At 43.7% G+C, this 22877-nt stretch overlaps 1 protein-coding gene across 5 annotated transcripts in view; it reads left to right on the top strand.

Moving 5' to 3' along the window:
- The window catches only part of pum1 (pumilio RNA-binding family member 1), a 69853-nt gene that overhangs the window by 4391 nt on the left and 42585 nt on the right, over positions 1-22877 (top strand). For 3 of the 5 annotated variants that reach the window (XM_080787036.1, XM_080787035.1, XM_080787033.1), the window contains exons 2-7: positions 2867-3039; positions 6767-6892; positions 8461-8529; positions 10055-10160; positions 18144-18346; positions 21548-21723. In XM_080787036.1, coding sequence (XP_080643162.1) covers positions 2878-3039; positions 6767-6892; positions 8461-8529; positions 10055-10160; positions 18144-18346; positions 21548-21723 — 842 coding nt within the window. In that variant the 5' untranslated portion in view covers positions 2867-2877. The remainder of the gene's footprint in view (positions 1-2866; positions 3040-6766; positions 6893-8460; positions 8530-10054; positions 10161-18143; positions 18347-21547; positions 21724-22877) is intronic. The other 2 variants (XM_080787037.1, XM_080787034.1) reach the window with 1 other exon arrangement.

Here is a 22877-nt window from a genome sequence, read left to right as displayed (position 1 = left end):
ATCGAAGACAAAAGTGAGAACGCAAACGGTGATTGGCCGGTGTGATTGGGTGGGAGATGTGCCATTGGTTGAGAAGGTGATGATAAGAGCGCCCCTCACTTTCCACAGGTGCGACTATTTTTTCTTTAGCTACTAAAAAGGTCTGAAAACAAAAGTCAAAGTCGTACGATTTGTCACACACGTTACTGCAGTAAAATTTGTTCTCTGCATTTGACCCCATCTCTCTTGGAGCGGTGAGCTGCAGCCGTGCCGCGCTCGGGAATCATTTGATTAGTAGATTTGACCCCCCCAATCCAACCCTTTGATGCTGAGTGCCCAAGCATCATGTTGGGTCCCATTTTTACAGTCTTTGGTATCACCCGGGCCTGGGATCGAACCCCCGACCTCCCAGTCTCAGGGCGGACACTCTAACCACCACGCCAATGAGCTGGTTTAAGTCCTTTAAATTGTCTCTTCACTCACTGTCATCTGGGGACCCTAAAGTTTACCCACTGACCTATGTTTCTATCAGTGGCGCGCTATGAGCTTGTAGATCTGCTAATTTTCAATAGCTAAAACATAACATAATGCTAAAACCAAAAGGGGTTAGTTACGTCATCAGCCAATCCCTGATTGGCCGACAGACACCACCGACATACCGTATGCAGCCGATTACAGTACTTGCGCGCTCTGCATACGCGAGTGATTTAATTCAGGATTTCAATTAAAATATGGAAAATAAAATACAGTGGCCCTCCATCGTCAATGTTGCCCACCCCTGGTCTAATGCTCATAGGCTGATCTATGCACAAATTCACCTATCTGGGCTTGTAGGTTTAGGTTTTAGGTTTATTTATTTAGCACGTAGTACAAAAAATAGACAATAATAACATATCAAAGAACAAAAATACAATGCAAGGAAGGAAAGAAGCCAGCTGGCTTATTTGGAATCCTTCCCTGTAGGAAGAGGTCATTGGTTTAAAAAGATTAAAAGTTCATAAAGATTAAAGAACAGTACAAAAATCTACAAGTTGTCAAAGGGGGGCAGCTGTGCAGTAAAGAAATAAAAACACAGACTGCACAAAAAACGGAAATAAACAATACAACAACAAACACACAAAAGAAAATATAACGCATCAAAGTAAAAACATGTAATCTACAGAGAGGAAGAAATAAGATATTTCTTTAGATGTTTTTTGAATATTGGCAAGGATAATGAGGATTTAAGTGAAGCATCTACTATCTAGGGGAGTTCCATAGATGAGGGCCTCTAAATTTGATTAACCCATTTTGGGCGGGGACCCCTTTTGGTGTCAGCATCATGTTATGCTTTAGCTATTGAAAAATAGCAGATCTACAAGCTCATAGCGCGCCACCGAGTGGCGCGCTACGAGCTTGTAGGTCTGCTATTTTTGAAAATCGAAGAACGACTGACATATAGAAACATAGCCTTTTCAGAAAACTGTCAGGATGTAGAAGACATTTTTAGAATCTGATCTCGGGTCAGAATGGGTGAAAGGTTGATGTTTGGAAGTGCGACAATAGGGTCATTCAAAATGATCTCTTTGCCTTGTAAAGGACCTCTGCAGGCTGTTGCTGTATCAGCAACTAAATGGCATTTATTCCCAGATATATACAGTATACTGTGACTGTGTACACTAATAAAATCCAAGTTTAGAACTCTTATGACTGACTCACATCTTAATGACACCCTCAGACTGGCAATCACTAAATATGAACCAGATTTCAAAACGCTTGCAGATAAAGTGCAGTCACAGCAGTCTCATTAAAGGTGGGCTGACCCTGAGAGTATGTCACCATATCTGTGCAAATATATATGGTCATGTTATGCCTATGTCATTTGAACATCTGCCAATGTGAATATTCATTGAAATGAGAAACAAAATATTTCAAATACTAATTATTTCTAATTTGTCTGAATATTATTTGACATTGATAATATAACTTACTATAAGTATTTATTCTAATTTAAGCTTTAGTCTTTGTGTGGATGTGTGCACATGCATTGAGCCTGTCAGAAATAGCAAAAAAAACAAGTGTTTTTTCTAACACGTTTTAGTGGTAGATCTTGGCTTACAATTGGGAATAAAATGGGCTCTTGGGCTTGAAAAGGTTGGTTACCACTGATGTACAGGTATATTATTGCCAGAGAGATATTTTTTGCCCAACCCCTGTCGGAGACCCATAGCTACCGTTAGGCCAGTCGTGCATATTCTCATCTCACCTATAAAGCATTTCTCCTCCTGCACAGTGGAGCTTTGGACTTCAAAGTAATGCTAGGAGGAAATGGCTTTTGTTTTCGACGTAATCGTCGCAGAAATGTCTCCCCCTTGGCTGTGTCGCTTGAGCTGAACTAGCAGAAATGTCCCTTTTCTCAAATGAGGCGTGTGTGTGTGTGTGTGTGTGTGTGTGTGTGACTGTGACTGTGTGTGTGTGTGTGTGTGTGTGTGACTGTGACTCTGTGTGTGTGTGTGTGTGTGTGTGTGACTGTGACTCTGTGTGTGTGTGTGTGACTGTGTGTGTGTGTGTGTGTGTGTGCCGGCCGCACGCTGAGACAAGGTGGCTCTGGATTCGTCCGATATGTTTGCATCGGTTCTTTATTTTTTATTTTTTTACATATTCTTTTAATTTAAGTCCTAGTAGTACAAAGTAGTAGAAGGTTGACATCTCTTTTTTGCAAGTAGAAATATATCCGGGTCTTACAGGGATAAACATGTTATTGTTCCTGTATGCCACACGTGTGTGTGTGTGCGTGCATGTGCGTGTGCGTGTGCGTGTGCGTCTGCGTGTGTGTGTGTGTGTGTGTGTGTGTGTGTGTGTGCACTGTGCACACGCATGCTCACGTCATCTTTCTCTCTCTCACCAGGCCGTGGTGGAATGAGCAGTGTGTGTGTGTTGAAGAGGAAAGCAGTGCTCTGGCAGGACTCGTTCAGCCCCCACCTCAGAACTACATCTCCCAGCATGCCCGTGGTGCTGAGCAGCGGAGGACACGCCCCTCCGGCCGGGCAGACCCCCCAGGCCCCGCCCCCCAGCCAGCAGGTAAACCAGTCTAGTCTAGAAACAGGTTGTCTATGTGTCTGTCTGTCCTTCATTGGTCTGGGAGTGTTGTCGCCTGGATCAGCGACAGGTCTGCTCGGCAGTGTTGTTTTCGTCGACTAAAACTACGACGAAAAATGTTCGTCGACTACCTTTTTTCCACTGACGAAAACTAAATGGAGACTGAATGAAAACTAAGCTATGATGACTAAAACTAAGACTAAATATACTGACAATTTTCGTCAACAAACAAAAACTAGACTAAAATGTTAGGAAGGGACTAGTGGACAAGAGAAGTCATTTTACACTCGGTTGCATGCTGAAAATAGCCGAGCTCACAACTAGATCGGCTATTTTCAGCAGGTGTTTCAGCAGTCATTACGACGGCATCAAAGCCCGCCAAAATGCTTTTTTGTCGACTAAATCAACTGTAGATTATCGTCGACTAAAATGATATTTAGTCAACTAAAACTAGACTAACACTTAAAACATTCCAGGTGACTAAAACTAAATAAACTATTCAAGAGACTATGACTAAAACTAAATCTTGCCAAAAACAACACTGCTGCTCATGAGGGGCGCGACACGCGCTGCGTAAAAAAAATAAATTATAAGAAGAAGCTCAACAAAAATCTAGTCGCCTGTGGGGGGGTGTGTGTGTGCACGAAACGAGCACGTGCACCGACAATTGTCACAGGACGACGGGGGCCACGTAAATGACGCTTGCGTTGTCGCCCCCCCTCAACTTCTCTGCATGTCCAAAATAAACGCACGCTTCTCATTGAAAATGAATTAAACGTCTAGCCGCGTCAGTCTCTCCCTCCCGAGACCTGTCTGCCTCCATATCTGGTGGACAGGTGTTGTTTGGGTGGGTCTATTAGTCGGTCGCAGCATGGTTGCTATGGTAACGGGTCAGATCGGGTCAGAACATGTGAGTCTTTACATCAGCGGTGCCCACACTGAGAGCTACTTTCAAAATGACCAACTCAACAAAAATAATATCCCATTGCTAGTTTAAAAATGTAACCGAGGTATACTTAAATGGTACAATATACTGAGGTTGTGGCTCTTTCAGAGTGGCAACTCTCTGGGGGGAGGGAGGGGTAAAGAAATTCAACAATTGAGTACCACAGACGAAAAACAGTCTAAGTCCAAATTTCATTCTGACCCCTCCACGAAAAGGCCTCGTTGTCCTGAACCCTTATCTATCATTTATACATTATAATAAAATAATAATAAAACTTTATTTGTATAGCACCTTTCATGACATGAAATGCAGCTCAAAGTGCTTTACAGAGAAATGGAGGATAAAAGAAAAGCATGGCAACAACATTAAAAACAAGCAGTAATGCAGTGAGGACATGAATAACAAAAAATAAAAAAATAAAAGATCAATTAAAAGCAATGTTGTAGAAGTGGGTCTTGAGCTGAGCTTTAAAAATGTCTACAGAGGCTGCCTGACGAAGGTACAGTGGGAGCTTGTTCCATACCGACGGCCCGTAGAAGCAAAAAGCTGCTTCCCCGTGTTTTTTAGTTGCCATTTTTTTTGGCAAAGCGAGCAGGCCGGCAGTGGAAGACCTTAGGGGGCGGTTTGGGACATATTTAGGCAGGCAGTCATGTAGGTAGGAAGGTGCGAGACCATTGAGAGCTTTATAGACAAGTAAAAGAATTTTAAAATCAATCCTAAAAACAACCGGAAGCCAGTGCAGTGATGCCAAAACTGGAGTAATATGTTCTCTCATCTTAGTTCTAGTTAAAACTCTGGCTGCTGCATTTTGGACAAGTTGTAGTCTGTCAGTTGTTTTCTTAGGCAGTCCTGAAAAGAGTGCATTGCAGTAGTCAAGCCGAGAAAAAACAAAGGCGTGGATTAGCGTTTTTGCATCGTCCAAGGACAAATAGGCTCTGATTCGTGCAATATTTCTAAGGTGAAAAAAGGCAATCTTGGTAACATGATTAATGTGTGAATTGAAATTCAATTCAGAATCAATAATAACCCCCAGGTTCTTTACTTTACTGTTACTTTCTACAGTCAGGTTACCAAGTCTGCTTATTATTGATTCTTTCTGCTCACTAGAACCGATTATGAGAACTTCTGTCTTATCCTCGTTTAGCTTGAGAAAGTTCTCACTCATCCAACATTTGATGCTAGACAGACAGGTCAACAGCGGGTCTAAAGCACAGGGATCATCTGGAGCCACAGAAAGATAAAGTTGGGTATCATCAGCATAGAAATGAAAATTGACTCCGTGGTTGGTAATGAGTTCGCCCAATGGCAGTATGTACAAGGAGAAAAGCAGAGGGCCAAGAATCGAGCCCTGTGGAATACCAGAGCTGATGTCGTGTTTGTCTGAGTCAAACTCGGCTAGATTGACAAAGTAACTTCTGTTTGATAGGTAGGAGGAAAACCAGGACAGGGCCGTACCAGACAGGCCTATCCAGTGTTCCAGACGCTGTATTAAAATTGAATGATCAATCGTGTCAAATGCAGCCGTTAGATCTAGGAGTAGGAGAACAGATACATGTTTCTTGTCAGCAGACACCCTAAGATCATTAATTACTTTTACAAGTGCTGTTTCTGTGCTGTGACCTTTCCTAAAGCCAGATTGGAATTTGTTGTGCATTATGGATCAATAGTGTGGACTTAGACTGTTTTTCGTCTGTGGCATTCAATTTTTGTATGCTATTTTTGACTCATATTTGACTTGGAAAATTAATAAAGAAACTGATAAAAAAATTAAAGAATTAAGAAACATAATTTATTTTTTAAATAAGTAACCGAGGTGGCGTTGGAATAGTGGCGATGGCGTTGCATAATAAGACAAACACACTTGGAATGGGAAATGAAGGGGGAGAGAAATGGAAATGGAATTGTCAGAAGGTTTCTTGTATATAACTTCTTAACGCTACTGACATTTGTGTGCGCAACACTCTTGAAAACAAAGTATTGCTTCGTGGGTTTGAGCTGACAGGACATTTTTTTAAATGTCAATCAATCAATCAATCAAGTCAAGAGTTCTACACAGAATGAATAAACAACATGTTTATACGGAATAGTCTGGTTGCACTAACGTCACTATAGTCTGGTTAACCACACTAACGTCAGGCAATTAGTCACTATAGTCTCTGTTACCGCACAAAATAATGAAATGCATTCAGTGACCGACTCATTTCCTAATTCCTACCCTGCCTAGGAAGGAACTTGACCTTTTTATACATCTCGTCTGGTGCACCAGCTCAGTGGCCTTGTGGTTAGAGTGTCCGCCCTGAGACTGGGAGGTCGGGGGTTCGATCCCCGGCCGGGTCATACCAAAGAATGGGACCCAGTGCCTCCCTGCTTGACACTTGGGGGTCCCTGCGACATACTAGCGTCATGTCCAGATGTACTTGTACATCAAGCTGCCTCACGCTACAGAAACAGGAGATAGGCTCCTGCCCCCTATGGGCCTCATGGAGGCTATGCAAGACTAGTCATTGGTTAGACATGGGTTAGGTTTAGGTGTGCTGCCCCGTGGGAGGTTGGGTTTAGGGTGAGGGTTTGAGAGAGGATGTAGTTGTAGGACTAATGACTGGTCTAACCCAAAAACAGTCTAAACGAAGTACTTACTGCACCCGTGCCTTTGGCAGTAATTCCAGTATTTAACTTGTGTGTGTTTGTGTGTGTGTGTGTGTGTGTGTGTGTGTGTGTGTGTGTGTGTGTGCGCGTGTGCGTGTGTGTGCCTATGCATCCCAGGGTGTGGCGGGTGCGGGGCGTTCCCAGGACGATGCTATGGTGGACTATTTCTTCCAGCGGCAGCATGGTGAACAGCCTGGAAAACACCGCTGGCCCACCGGAGAAAACATTCATGACAGCAGCCAGGTGAGTGTCTGTCTCTCTGTCTGTACACAGTACACACTACATGTTGTCTCAGTAAGACAGCCCTCTCTCCCTATCAACAAGGAGGAGCAGTGCACCGAAGCATTATGGGAATTGTAGTCCATGAAGTAAGTGAGCCCAGTGTCCATGACATCAGAGACACTGGGCTCACAGCTAAAATCTAAAATATCTAAAACCACAAATTACACACAAACACTCCCAGGAAAGTGTTCTAAATCTTCTAAACGTCATTAACATATATTTGTTTTGGCCAAAAGGGCTGAAGTGTCCCTTTAACCCATTCTGAACGGGAACGCATTTTGGTGTTAGCATCATGTTATGCTTTAGCTATTGAAAAATAGCAGATCTACAAGCTCGTAGCGCGCCACTCGGTGGCGCGCTACGAGCTTGTAGATCTGCTATTTTTGAAAAATCGAAGAACGACTGACATTTTTAGAATCTGATCTCAGGTCAGAATGGGTTCATCAGACCAGTGTGTGTCCAGTGGAAACCTCATATGAATCTGATCTCAGGTCAGAATGGGTTAACCTGGACACTACCTGCTCCTCGGCGTGGTCTGGTCTTAGTGACCAGATTTGAATAGATAGATAGATACTTTATTTGTCCTTTTCGGAAATTTGTTTTGTGCACAGCAGTCATCAGGATATACATAAAACATACATAACATACATAATACAGATCACACGGTACATAGACAGTAAAGAAACAGTGCCAACAGAAGGCCACCATAGCCCGTGAGCCAGGGGGGTTTGTTTGTACCATTTGGGGGATTAATGCTCATAGTGATTTTTGTGAAGGTATACATGTCTAGAGTCAGAAAATATGTGATAGCATTGCACCAGAGGTAGCTTTATTGGTGTTATCATGCATTTTATTATACAACAATAGGCGAAAATTACATGGGTCAATATATGAAAACATACAACTTAACCCCCTAAAATAAAATATACAAAATGTTTTTCCAATTGATTCTGGTACCTTTAGGTATGCTTGAGAACATAGTGAAAATCTAGTAAAATATATTTTCCAGAAAGGCGTCATTTTCAATATCTAATATGGCTGAGGGGCTTAAAATGGCCATATGAGCAAGGGGGGTTGGTCTGTACCACCTAGGGGACTAATGCTCAAAGTGATTTTTGTGATGGTATAGCAGGTATACCAGTCATAGTTCCAAGAGGCATCACATCGCACATATGTCCTTGCCTAACCTGTCTGTCTCATTCACCTGTGTCTCTGTGTGTGTGTGTGTGTGTGATTTACAGGTGCCTAACCTGTCTGTCTCATTCACCTGTGTCTCTGTGTGTGTGTGTGTGTGTGTGTGTGATTTACAGGTGCCTAACCTGTCTGTCTCATTCACCTGTGGCTCTGTGTGTGTGTGTGTGTGTGTGTGTGTGTGATTTACAGGTGCCTAACCTGTCTGTCTTATTCACCTGTGGCTCTGTGTGTGTGTGTGTGTGTGTGTGTGTGTGTGTGTGCGTGCGTGTGTGATTACAGGTGCCTAACCTGTCTGTCTCATTCACCTGTGTCTCTGTGTGTGTGTGTGATTCCAGGTCCGGTCCATGGATGAGCTCAACCATGATTTCCAGGCTCTGGCTCTGGAGGGGCGTGCCATGGGAGAGGTAAGAGACGGAAGACTGACGGATTGGGGTCACTTAACCCATTTTGGGGGCGGGAACCCCCTTTTGGTGTTTTAAGCATGTTATGCTTTTAGCTATTGAAAAATAGCAGATCTACAAGCTCATAGCGCGCCACCGAGTGGTGCACTACAAGCTTGTAGGTCTGCTATTTTTGAAAAGAATCGAAGAACGACTGACATAGAAACATAGCTTTTTCAGAAAACTGTCATTTTCAAACAGACATTTTTTTAAATCTGATCTCAGGTCAAAATGGGTTAAAATGCCTTGTTTTTTTCTGGGCGTGCCCTAAAACCGCATCATGAGCTCAGCCCGGTGTAGGACGTGCTCTTTTTCAGCCAGCAGTGGGTAGGACGCTTCCCTGTGACACACAAGGACTGTCTAAAGAGGACGGGACGCGAAGACCGTAAGGGCGCCGCCATGTTGCTCACACGGTGCTCCATGGAAGGAAGGAAACATGCTGCAGTTGAGACCCAAGGAAGCTAAACGGGAGGCGGACTATTTTCCGACAGCATTCCAGCCGACGGGGCAACGGTCCGATCCGCAGCGGGGGGGACATTCGCTGCGATGCGAAAAAGCGATGGTCCGACATGCGCTGCTCCCGTGCTAGCGGTTAGGGTTAGGTTAGGATTGACGTTTCGGATCAATATGCTGTCGGAAAAAAGACCTGCACCCTGAACCAGGAAGTGTCGGCTGCATGAAGCCCACTGCGCATGTTTCTCTCCTTCCATGGAGCCAACATGGCGGCGCCCTTACGGTCTTCGCGTCCCGTCCTCTTTAGACAGTCCTTGCCGTGACACGTCTAGGGGCATTCAAAGATTTTCCTAGAAGCTTTGTCATTGGTCGATTTGCCTGGTCTGCTTCCTGATTTGTTAGTCATTGCGACCGAGGTTTTTTTTCCGACCAATGACAAAAAAGCTTCTAGGAACATCTTTGAATGCATATTGCGGACCCCTAGATGTGTCACAGAGAATACATTGTTTTGGGAAACGCCCTACCCATTGCTGGCTTGTCTGAATACCAAAACAATAAAAAAGGTCATTAAAAATGTGAAATATTATTGCTTATAGCAGCTTTAATTCAAATATCAATAGTGCAATGTAGAAATACTGAAGTGAAAGCTCTTAATTAAAAATGTACAAAAATATTATATTCGTATCTAAAATATAGCTCGTAGATCGTCTATTTTCAAGTAGCCACATTTCGACCATGTTAGATCTGCTACTTTTGATGCTTTTGTGTGACACTGTAGTTATGATCAAGTATAGAAGAGCATTAATTTGCGGGAAAAAATAACTAAACGTTAAAATATGGAGATGGGACGCTTCGCACGACACGCTCACGGACGGAGTCCATATGCGGTTCCCGAACACACAGACACTTTTTAAAATAATCTTATAGTGTTTTATCTGTCCAACCATCTTGTGCTGTGCTCTTTTCTCTCTCCCCTCTCTTCCTCTCTCTGTCTGTCTGTCACTGTCCTCCTCCCGGTGCTGTGGTGTCTTAACAGCAGCTGCTGACCGGTAAGAAGTTCTGGGAGTCAGACGACTCTGGGAAGGACGGACCCAAAGGCATCTTCCTGGACCAGTGGCGGGACAGCGCCTGGGGCGCCTCAGGTACGTCCTTGTGTTGTCAGAACCTTCTGAACGACCCGCCACGGGTGTTGTCAGAACCTCTGAACGACCCAGAACTTCTGAAGGACCCACGACGGGTGTGGGTTTTTATAACGAGCAGTATGCTGTGAAGTCCTCTCTGTGCCTTCAGCGTGCGAGTCGACTGGTATTTATGTGTTCAATCCGCCGTATTGTAATAATTAAAAATAAACTCTGTCTTTGCGGTTTCGAGATGGTTTCGTTTTGATGACGAAACCGGAAATCAACACATGCTGTTAGGGCTGCTATATTTTTTGGCGTTACAATTTAGGGGGGCATTTATTTTGTATCACTATAGCCTTGAACCCGGGCAGTTCTATCCTACATGTTAGTGCAGCTAGTTTCAGCATCCTGTGTGCAGCGCAGCAGTCTCTGCTCAGCCAACACGGTGAACATTGTGTGGCCGACGGTCATCTCAACGCTTGTTTTGATAATATTAGGTTTCTGTGGACGGCAAGCTACATTAGATATGATATGATGATGATTCAGATTAACAGATTCAAAGTTGACATCAATATTCTGGGACAGGAGTAATTGCACTCCCGGCTGGCTGCATGAGTGAATTGACAGCTTGTAGAAGTAATAATTAATTGACGTGTTAAATCTAATCTGACAACTGCCGTTGGTCAGTTTGGGAAATAAGTCTAAAATGACTCCTGTTCTTTACAAATACCCAAACCGAAACATTTAATGAGGGAGAGGGGCAGCGCAGGTCTGAACCTTTCCTGGTGGGTTAGGAGCCCCTAGACCAGCCGGGCAGCCCACCACTCCACTCATAGACACCCAGCTTAAGGGTGATTGATACGGTAACAAGACTACTCGCCCCGTTTCTGTTTTCCTCCCAGAATTTTCCCCAGTGAGGGGTGGGAGAGGCTGGACAGCAGACGGCTGGACTTTGAATTTCTCTAACTATAAACTTTCATGACAGCATGAAAGTACAAATATAATTTATGAAAAGCTACTACAGTGAAGTCTGTTCACAGAAGTTGTTGTAGGATATGTGGGGATTATCTGACGAGGTACCATTTGAGGGGGCAAAACCTTACATATACTAAAATAATACTAAATTCTTTATAGGTTCAATATAAGTCAAATAATATAGCCTTTCCACAGGAGTATCTTTTTATATTTTTCCAAAAAGAATACAAACAGCCAATAGCATATTACAAAGTTATCCCCCTCACTGGGGAAAATTCCGGGAGGAAAAACGGGCAAGCACCGGGGCGAGTCGTCCAGTATTCATTGATACTTGGGTCTCACACGCTTGTGACTAAGTCTAAATCAGGCATTACTGGAGGCAAGGTCATGGTGAGAGGTCACCTTCTGGTCAAGGTCACGGTGAGAGGTCACCTTCTGGTCAAGGTCACGGTGAGAGGCCTCACCTTCTGCAGGCTGTTCTGTGGCAGTGATCATTTATTAAACTGCGGTGGAGATCATGGATTTCACACAACGCCACGCCAGACTTCCCCGGTCCTTCAGTGCCATCCCCAGTTCCTGCTTACTGATAGAGAAGAAGGATGGTTTTATTCATTGTGTCATAGTTCTATAGACAACGGCAGTGGATCAGAGGTAGAGTGGCCGGCAGAGCAGTGGGATGGGAACCGTCACGGTTCGATCCCTGTGGGCTCCCCCAGAGTTAGTGTCCAAGTGTCCTTGAGCAAGACTCGGATTGCTGTATTATGCGTGTCTTGAGATTGAGATTGAGATTTGTCATTGCAACGTGTACAAATTAAAAGTGCCAACCAATCAGTGCATCATATCACAAAACAACATACAAGCTAAAACAAAACACACATTCTTGTTATTGCAACCCCAGCAGCACTAATGCACAAACATGTAATTGTAGCTGTTATCGCACAACAAACCCTTATTGTACTTAAGATAGCAGAGAAAACTAAAATGTGTCGCAGCAACAGATCATTTTTTTAGCAGCATTGAGTGCAATTAACTACCGCTGTGGGATAGAAGCTGTTACTGAATCTGTTGGTCTTGGACTTGATCACTCTGTAGCGTCTGCCTGATGGCAACAGTTCAAACAGTGAGTGAGCGGGGTGGGAAGTGTCTTTCATAATGTTCAGTACCAGGTCTTATTACTTAACTTAAGACCTGGAGGCGTGGTCAATGCTCTTTGGCGTGCACTCAGAATAGCCAAATGGCATTGACCAACGCCTCCAGGTCTTAAGTTAAGTAATAAGACCTGGACACTTAAGACACGCAAAATACAGCCCTGAACCTCTTAATTGCTACCGTTGTGTCAGGTTGGTGCCTTGCGTGGTTTCCCCCGCCATCTGTGTGTGTGTGTGTGTGTGTGTGTGTGTGTGTGTGTGTGTGTGAAATGTGTGTGTGAATGTAATGCATGTAGCGGACCCAGCTGGCCTTTTAAGGATGAAGTCTGAACTGATGATTTTGAAGTTGCTTTATTCATAGATCAACGTAGAACTGGGACAGAAACAAAATACAATGTATCAATGGTCATAAATCACTACAATATAATCCATAAACTGTTCCAATCTCAGGCACAAAATACATTTTCCATGCAACACTAACGTACATTACACAATACATAAACAGCCTTCTGCATACATTTTAACAATAATACCAATAACAGTGCAAGCAAATCAATAAAATACCTTGTCCCCCTTTCCAGCTAGGTGCTATATTCTGTGTGTGACATCAGTTCGTTCCATGGTTAGTTGGCATTTGACCGTTCCTTTGGCCTCCCTTTCCTTAGCCATCCACATAACCAACCAACTTCAGCCACACCATTTGTGTGCTGTCTGTTCCAAGTCTTCTCTGTACTGAGGCAGCATTTCCTTGTTTTTAACCACAGTGCCACAGCTGAGCTGAGTCCCAATCATCTGATTCACATCAGCTGTGATCAGTTGTTGGCACACTTCCTGTTCCAATGCCTCACAACACTGAATATATACTAAACAATAAAGTATTACCTGTGGGTCCGTTACACTCCCACCAAATCATACAGTGATTTAAAAGCAATGTACATAAATCACAAATGATTTAAAATTACGTGACCCCAGATGCATTTAAAATTCTTAGAATAGGTAAGAGTGAGTTGTACCATCTTTCTCCCACCTTGAGTACTCCATCTCCAATGAGAGCATGCTCAGCATTGACTTCCAGGAGCCTAGTGTCCTGGGCCTTGAACCTTCTAGCCATGGCTGGTTTCCCTTTGATGGGCAGGGATGCCTGCGCTTTGTCTGGTTGTCTTCGCACTCCTCTAGGCCTCCGTTCTCCTTTGACTGCTGCCGGGGAGTCTTGCTTGGTAGCCCCCTTGTAGGCCATCGCGGCCACTGCATTAGGCTCGGCCTCTCCGGCCTGCAGAGTACCAGCTCCCACCGAATCCCCTGGTGCCTTGGGATGTGAGGCCAGGGTAGCTGCACCCTGCTGGGCTGAGTCTTTAGGCTTCACCACTGCTGCTCCCTCCGTCACCTCCAGCTGCTTCTTGATGACTGTTTCTTCCTCACCAGCCGGCGCACCTGGGCCTGGCTGCTTTTGTTGAATCTCTTCATGCTGCTCCTTCATGGCAGTCAGGGGTTTCTCCTGCTGCTCCTTCATGGCAGTCAGGGGTTTCTCCTGCTGCTCCTTCATGGCAGTCAGGGGTTTCTCCTGCTGCTCCTTCTCTACGGCCGCCCTCTGTTGCTCCTGCTCAGCAGCCAGGAGCCTCTGCTGCTCCCTCTTCTCTGCGGCAGCCCTCCGTTGCCTCTCCTTAGCAGCCAGGAACCTCCTCTGTATCTCCTCTTGCCTCTCCATCTCATGTTGTCTTTGAACTTCCAGAGCTTTCCTTTGTTCTTCCTGCTCACGTATAATTTCGTACTCATGAAAATAATTATGCACTTCCATTCCGTAAAACTTTCCATTTACCATATTCTCAGCAACAACTTTGAAAAGATCTCTTGAAGCGCATTCACATATAGCCACTCGGCCTCGTAGACCATCAGGTGGTGTGATGCATTTCTGGATTATTTCACCATACAGTTCAAAAATGTCTTTACTCTTCTCCAAGGTGTAAAGGAGAAGTCTTGGGTCCCTCTCTGTAACGCTGGACCTTAACTGTTTCTTTACTATTCGTGCTGCCATTTTCCAATGTTCATATAGTTCAAAAATACTTTTCAATTTATGCTCAACCTCGGAATCTGTATCGTCTGCCATTTTGTAAAAGAAACGGAGAATAAACCTTAAATGGCCATAGAAAATAATTTAGCACAGAAAACTATATTTCCCTTAGACAACTGCATGTATTATTAATTAAACAAAAATAATCTTGGAAATCATAAACATCTGAAAATGTAATTAAACAATCCTTGTGCAAGTCTAGTAGCTTGTTCAGTTCCTTTTCCATATAGTTAGTTTCCTGACCTTGTGTGCATGTTCCTTTGAATGGAAGTTGTGTTTGTGTCTGTTCACCAGATCCATGTACAGATGTCAGACTCAGAGTGAGAGAAGTCCATGTTTCCTTGCAGGTGGTAGATGATGAGGAGTCCATTCGGGTAAAGTTCTACTGTAGCGGACCCAGCTGGCCTTTTAAGGATGAAGTCTGAACTGATGATTTTGAAGTTGCTTTATTCATAGATCAACGTAGAACTGGGACAGAAACAAAATACAATGTATCAATGGTCATAAATCACTACAATATAATCCATAAACTGTTCCAATCTCAGGCACAAAATACATTTTCCATGCAACACTAACGTACATTACACAATACATAAACAGCCTTCTGCATACATTTTAACAATAATACCAATAACAGTGCAAGCAAATCAATAAAATACCTTGTCCCCCTTTCCAGCTAGGTGCTATATTCTGTGTGTGACATCAGTTCGTTCCATGGTTAGTTGGCATTTGACCGTTCCTTTGGCCTCCCTTTCCTTAGCCATCCACATAACCAACCAACTTCAGCCACACCATTTGTGTGCTGTCTGTTCCAAGTCTTCTCTGTACTGAGGCAGCATTTCCTTGTTTTTAACCACAGTGCCACAGCTGAGCTGAGTCCCAATCATCTGATTCACATCAGCTGTGATCAGTTGTTGGCACACTTCCTGTTCCAATGCCTCACAACACTGAATATATACTAAACAATAAAGTATTACCTGTGGGTCCGTTACAATGCACACTCTATGTAAAGCGTAATGCAAAAACTATGTACAGCGCTATAAATGCACAATTTATTTACCAATGAAATTCCAGAACTCCCGTTAGTGGCACAGCAGGCAGCACATGTTGTAAAAGAACAAAGTAGGAATGATAAAAAAGAAAAAGTTAAATGGACGAAATAAACGAACACTATTAGAGCAACGTGATGAACCCTACTAATAATATAGTAAGGTCACTAATATATCACAGTAATGGAGAAGTTGTTGTTGCACATTATAGGTCCAACCGTAGTGTTGTAATGGAGCAATAAATAAAATAAAGTAGTACTGTGTGTGTATATATATATATATACACAATGTGCTATGCTTGTTATCCAATTATTGCACAGTGGGGCGTGAGGGGATAGGCGTAACAGTAGCATTGTTTAACCCATTCTGACCTGAGATCAGATTCATACGAGGTTTCCACTGGACACACACTGGTCTGATTAACCCATTCTGACCTGAGATCAGATTAAAAAAAATGTCAGTCGTTCTTCGTTTTTTCAAAAATAGCAGACCTACAAGCTCGTAGCGCGCCACTCGGTGGAGCGCTATGAGCTTGTAGATCTGCTATTTTTCAATAGCTAAAGCATAACATGATGCCAACACCAAAACGGGTTCCCGGTCAGAATGGGTTAACCCATTTTGGGGGCGGGAACCCCCTTTTGGTGTTTTAAACATTATTATGTTATAATTTAGCGATTGAAAAATATCAGATCTACAAGCTCATAGATCTTGTAGATCTGATATTTTTGAAAAATCTTTTTGAAGAATCTTTTTTTTTATTTAATTTTGAGGTCAGTCCTGCATGGGTTAATCTTTTATGATCTCACACTGACACACACTTAACCCATTCTGACCTGAGATCAGATTCTAAAAATGTCTTCTACATCCTGACAGTTTTCTGAAAAAGCTATGTTTCTATGTCAGTTGTCTTTAGAATTTAAAAAAATAGCAGACCTACAAGCTCCGTAGCGCGCCACCAGCTTGTAGATCTGCTATTTTTCAATAGCTGAAGCATAACATAATGCTAACACCAAAAGGGGTTCCCGTTCAGAATGGGTTAATGCCCTAGCTAGAGTGGTATATTTGTGTATGCTCTGAGGATTGTAAATAGTCATGACTGGTTCTGTTCTGTTCTGATCTACATACGGTGCATGACCGTAGTCTTCTGACAGATAACGGTTTAATAGCAGCACTGAAAAACAGAAGACGTGACGTGATTGTTGATTTTACATAATCGATGGGAGTTTGGTCAATTACAATTTACATATTAAAACACAATCATTGCCGGAAGTTCTTCAAAATAGGAGCTCTGGTGGGGTCGTGCCAGAGTTTGTCTCTGTCGCTTTTACTCTGAAACCCACGACCCGGAAACGATCCACTTAAAAAAAAAGTTGACTTTACATTGCTATAGTTTACGTTGCGATCGTTTTAATTTATACGGTGGGACAGTCTGCCCCTGGGACAGTCTGCCCCTGGGACAGTCTGCCCCTGCGCATTAGGTCCGCTCACTCCCTAGGAGCTTACAAGTCTTTGATTCTTGATTTAAATTTTTGGGGTTTTTTGTACTACAACTGTGTAGTTTGTTGCTCTTTTGTTTATGTTGTTATACCATGCTATTTTTGTCTTATTTTTACATTACCTGATCCTGTACAGCACTTTGGTTGACCCTTGGTCTTTGTAAATGTGCTTTATAAATAAAAGTTTGATTTGATTTGATATTTAACTGGAGTATGAATAGGGTTTAACCCATTCTGAATGGGAACCCGTTTTGGTGTTGGCATCATGTTATGCTTTAGCTATTGAAAAATAGCAGATCTACAAGCTCATAGCGCGCCACCGAGTGGCGCGCTACGAGCTTGTAGGTCTGCTATTTTTGAAAAATCGAAGAACGACTGACATTTTTATAATCTGATCTCAGGTCAGAATGGGTTAATCAGACCAGTGTGTGTCCAGTGGAAACCTTGTATGAATCTGATCTCAGGTCAGAATGGGTTAAGTCTCCTCTCGACAGTAGCGACACAGCATGTTTTTGTGCTTATTCTGTGGCAGGATCAAACGGTCTCACAATGTTCTTTTGAGATATCCAATATGATTAATTGCTGTTATGATGAAATAATAATAATAATAATTTGGGCCATTCTGGAAAAAAAGGCTTATATATAAACACTCTTTTGAAAGCTTCCCCAGAACACACTAATTTGCAGCTTTCATCATCATCACAAAAGGCTTTTTCAGGATTAAATAAAAAAATGTTTCAACATAATTATTATAAAAGGACATTTCTGCTGCCTATAAAACCGATATATAACTTTTTACGATACCGATTACTGATATATTGGTTTGTTTAACCCATTCTGACCGGGAACCCGTTTTGGTGTTAGCATCATGTCATGCTTTAGCTATTGAAAAATAGCAGATCTACAAGCTCATAGCGCGCCACCGAGTGGCGCGCTACGAGCTTGTAGGTCTGCTATTTTTGAAAAATCGAAGAGCGACTGACATTTTTTAGAATCTGATCTCAGGTCAGAATGGGTTAATCAGACCAGTGTGTGTCCAGTGGAAACCTCGTATGAATCTGATCTCAGGTCAGAATGGGTCCATCAGACCAGTGTGTGTCCAGTGGAAACCTCGTATGAATCTGATCTCAGGTCAGAATGGGTTAAAACACCAAAATGGGGTTCCCTCCCCAAAATGGGTTATGGCCAATATCGTCCCGATAGATACCGATGCGTTTGCCTCATTTAATCTCCCATGTCTCCTCCTCTCTCTCTCTCTCTCTCTCCAGACCACTCGGTGTCTCAGCCAATCATGGTGTCCCGCCGGCCGGGCCAGGGCTTCCACCAGGGCGGCGGTGGCGAGGTGGGGGGCGTGGGCTCGGTGATGTCACCGCGGTCGGAGAGCGGCGGGCTGGGCGTGAGCATGGTGGAGTACGTCCTGTCGTCCTCGCCCGCTGACAAGCTGGACTCCTGCCTCCGCAAGGGACCCTATGTGAGTCTCTATGAACCCACCGCAAGGGACCCTACGTGAGTCGCTGTTCAGTATTTTTAGCCGTGATGTGAGCGCCCCCTCCAGAGATTTTCAATAGCTAAAGTTTTAAATAATGGTTTGTCACGCCCTTTGATGAACTGGAAGAACGAATGAGGCAGCTGTTCTTTGTATGTACTGACGGCTTTATTGTAGCAAGCATCGCTTCCAAAGCCCACGTCTCAAAAACTGACATAAGACACAAATAAATCATGATCAGAATGAGCAACATGAAACAAAGCACATAATGTAATATAAATTTGTATTTGTATTTTGTATTTATTTATTCAGCACAGTATAAAAAAAACAACAACACAGTGAACATATAAATATGAGAAGGGTAGGGTGCTAGGCTGAGGCAAAAAACCCCCAAAGGGCTTATACCCTTTATATATATATATATATGGCCTCTACCTATATAAATTAAAATGAAACATTGTATATGAGATATAGAATATCCAGAAAACATGATTGCAGTATATAAAACATAAACAAAACAAAACAAAAACACAACAAGAACATGATTAGAATTTTTAGTTATTTACATGATTAGAGAAAAGAATAGACGATACAAAGACATATAATTAGGTGATCTGGTCAATTAAGTGGGTCCTAAACTTATGTTTGACATTTTTTAATGAAGTAGAATTTGATGAGATTGCTGTATAGGTGTTCCATAGCTGAGCCCCCCCCCCTGTATCTGATGGAGAACTGACACAGAGCAGTACGGAACTTTGGGAGATGTAAATTATTTGACTGTAAAGAAATGACTCTTGTACAAAACAAGTATTTATACCTCACTGACTGCACGTGATTCAAAGAGCATGAAGTAGTGAGAGGAACCCATGAACAGATCATCATAACCATAACTCATAACTTTGTACACTTCATGTTCAACGTGACAAACTCCGACTGCTCAGCGTGGACGGAAGATGCAATAACTGGTGCGATCCTGAGCTTATTCCAAAGTATATGGTCATGTTACCGGAAATGACTTTCCGGAACACACATTTTACCCAAATCATCAAATAAGTAAAATATCAAACAAAAATAATGACAAAAACATCATTATGGCAGTCACAGGTTAAAACACCAACAGGGGTTCCCCGTCCAGAGTTTGGAAATATTTTCACTGTCTTTTCAAAAGTAGCTTAGGTACTTTATTCGACCCCGAAGGGAACACAAAAAAAAAATATATTATGCTGCTTGTATCTTCTAATTTAATTTCAACCTTTATTTAATTCCTCTGAAAATACACTTGAGAGCTGAGACCCTCTTTTACAGTCTGGCTCAGACAGACGGTACAAGTCTGAGAAAAGCACAAACGATATAAAAATACATTTAAATAAAATTACATGATTAAAAAAATAAATACATCACACTGTATTGCTATTCCTGCCTTAACTATGGGGGAGGAAAAAAGGGCTGATATTGGATTTAACCCATTCTGGCCTGAGATCAGATTCTAAAAAAAATGTCTGTTTGAAAATGACAGTTTTTCTTTTTCAAAAATAGCAGACCTACAAGCTCGTAGCGCGCCACTCGGTGGCGCGCTATGAGCTTGTAGATCTGCTATTTTTCAATAGCTAAAGCATAACATGATGCCAAAAGGGGTGCCCGCCCAAAATGGGTTAAAAGTGTTTCAAACTGGTCAGACGCCTCTGCCTCGCTATCATAAAATACCTTCAACGATCACTATTGCGATTTCTTTTGGTTAGCTTAGATTGACAGTGGAGAGCAGGGCTTCTGGGTGGAGCCATTTCCCCTGGGGGCAGGTTGACCATCTTCTCCTAAACGCTGTTCCATCTGTCACTCTCTGTCTCTCTCTCTCTCTCTCTGTCTCTCTCTCTCGCTCTGTCTGTCGCTCTCTCTCTGTCTCTCTCTGTCTCTCTCTGTCTCTCTCTCTGTCACTCTCTCTGTCACTCTCTCTGTCTCTCTCTCTCTCTCTGTCTCTCTCTGTCTCTCTCTCTGTCTCTCTCTCTCTCTCTCTGTCGCTCTCTCTCTCGCTCTCTCTGTCACTCTCTGTCTCTCTCTCTGTCTCTCTCTCTCTCTCTCTCTCGCTCTCTCTGTCTCTCTCTCTGTCTCTCTCTGTCTCTCTCTGTCGCTCTCTCTGTCTCTCTCTCTCTCTCTCTCTCTGTCAATAGCAGATCTACAAGCTCATAGCGCGCCACCGAGTGGCGCGCTACGAGTGGCGCGCTACGAGCTTGTAGTTCTGCTAATATTTGAAAAATCGAACAACGACTGACATAGAAACATAGCCTTTTCAGAAAACTGTCGGGACGTAGAAGACATTTTTTAGAATCTGATCTCAGGTCAGAATGGGTTAAGCGTTAATGTTGTAAATACGATGTAGCGACGTTGCGATGTTTTATCAATGAGCCCCTGACATTTAAACGACTATCTGAGCCGCAATTCAGAGGGAAAAAAAGGGGTTTTAAGATCGCCCTTGAAATGGCGGCGGGCGGGCGGGCGGGGAATCATTTCATTGACGGACCACGCGGGGTGGGGGGGGGGGGGGGGGGGGGTCGAGCGTTGCCTAGCGACAGGTGTGACGCTGCTAGACGGTGGGTACCAGCGAGACCGTTCTGGATCAATACAGATGAATATATAAGAAGATCTACTTGGTTACTTTCCTCCTCTGCTCTCTCTCTGTCTCTCTGTTTCTCTCTCTCTCTCTTTCTCTCTCTCTCTCTCTCTGTCTCTGTCTCTCTGTTTCTCTCTGTCTCTCTCTCTCTCTCTCTCTCTCTCTCTCTCTCTCTCTCTCTCTCTCTCTCTCTCTCTCTCTCTCTCTCTCTCTCTCTCTCTCTCTCTGTCATCGGCATCCTGTCTGTCCATCAGAGTCAGAATGTAAAGTCACTTACGCTGTCCTCCCTCCAGTCTGTCTGTCTGTCTGTATGTCTCCCCTCCCCTCCCTTCCCCTCCCCTCCCTCCAGTCAGTCTGTCTGTCTGTCTGTCCTCCCTCTGTCCTCGGCCTAATCTCCCCCTCTGCGTCACGTAGCTCTGCCAATCTGTCCGTCAACACCTGCTTATTTGTGGCCTGGTGTGTCGGCCGGATCTCTCTCTCTCTCTCTCTCTCTCTCTCTCTCTCTCTCTCTCTCTCTCTCTCTCTCTCTCTCTCCTCTCTCCTCTCTCTAACTGGGTCTCTCTCCCCCCACCCCCCCACAGGGCCAGAGGGATGGAGAGGTGGAGGAGGAGAAGAGGGAGAAACCCAACAAGGTGCCGACGTTCGAGGGAGAGAAGCTGAAGGAGCTGGCGGAGGGCGAGGGCATCGACGCCATCGGAGACCCCAACGGGCTGCCCGTGCAGAACGGCCTCGACGTGGACGTGGTCAAAGAGTTCGGGTAGGACGGACGGACGGACGGACGGACGGACGGACGGACGGACGGACGTTATGTTTGTGTGACGATAATGATCAAACTGTAAACTATACTTTGTTCAAAAACTCCCGTAGAGGCTATAAATGCTAATCTTTGAGTGGTGCAACCGCTCCAAGGAACGGCAATGTCCGTGTTCACCCATGTGTGACGTTAATGAGCACCAGTACAAATTGACCGTGTTTTGCAACTTATAGGAAGCAGGTGAGGAGACTTGGTGAACTCCTCTGCTGCATTAACACACAAGCGGTGCCGGAAGTTCTTCAAAATAGGAGCTCTGGGGTGGCCAGAGTTGTCTGAGCGCTTTTACTCTGAAACCCACGACCCGGAAACAATGTACTAAAAAAAAGTTGACTTTACATTGCTAGCTTACATTGCGATAATTTTATATTTTTACACAGCTCCGGTGGTGAGGAGCTCCGGTGGTGAGGTGACCACCGCTCCGGTGGTGAGGTGACCACCGGTGGCGGTGGTTTGCTCTTCACCGCGGCTCAGTGACGTCATGTTGTAGTTCAGTGGTCACCCCACCACCGAACATCCAGACTATGGAATGAGCCTTTACTCTAGCCTGGCCCAGCCAGCGTGCGTTCTGGTTTAGATGGGTGGGCGCGCATGTGGCAAGCGCCGGAGAATATCGGTACACTGCAGCTCACTGTGAGCTTGTAGATCTGCTATTTTCAGCATGCAACCATGGATAAAATGACTTGTCTTTTACTTCTACTGGATGTCTTGTCCACTAGTTTCTTCCTAACATTTTAGTCTACTTCAAATTTGTTGACGAAATTGGGTGTTGGGTGAAATCATAGACTGTAAAAAATATGGACAAAGCGTTCTCCGGGTCTAACATGAACGTAAAATGAAGCCCCTCAGAACATATGCGACTTTATGGTAATTTTTAATAAATGGGACCATAATTTTCCAAAAAGAATATTATGACATTAGAAATGAGACTTTAAACTAGTGACTGGAAGCAGAAAGTATTCATGACCATGTTTATTAAGGTAATACAGTCTAGGTGAAGTTGGGCCCAAATACATGGACTTCTATGGGGCTATGGGTTTTTCTGGGTCCAATGACAGCGCCACAACAGGCCATTATATGAACTTTCAGGAAATCCCGAT

The sequence above is a fragment of the Protomyctophum bolini genome (genome assembly GCF_963924005.1).
Source record: "Protomyctophum bolini genome assembly, chromosome: 17".
Lineage (NCBI taxonomy): Eukaryota > Metazoa > Chordata > Actinopteri > Myctophiformes > Myctophidae > Protomyctophum > Protomyctophum bolini.
Note: the sequence above shows the minus strand (reverse complement) of the source record. Positions and strands in the feature narration are given on the sequence as shown.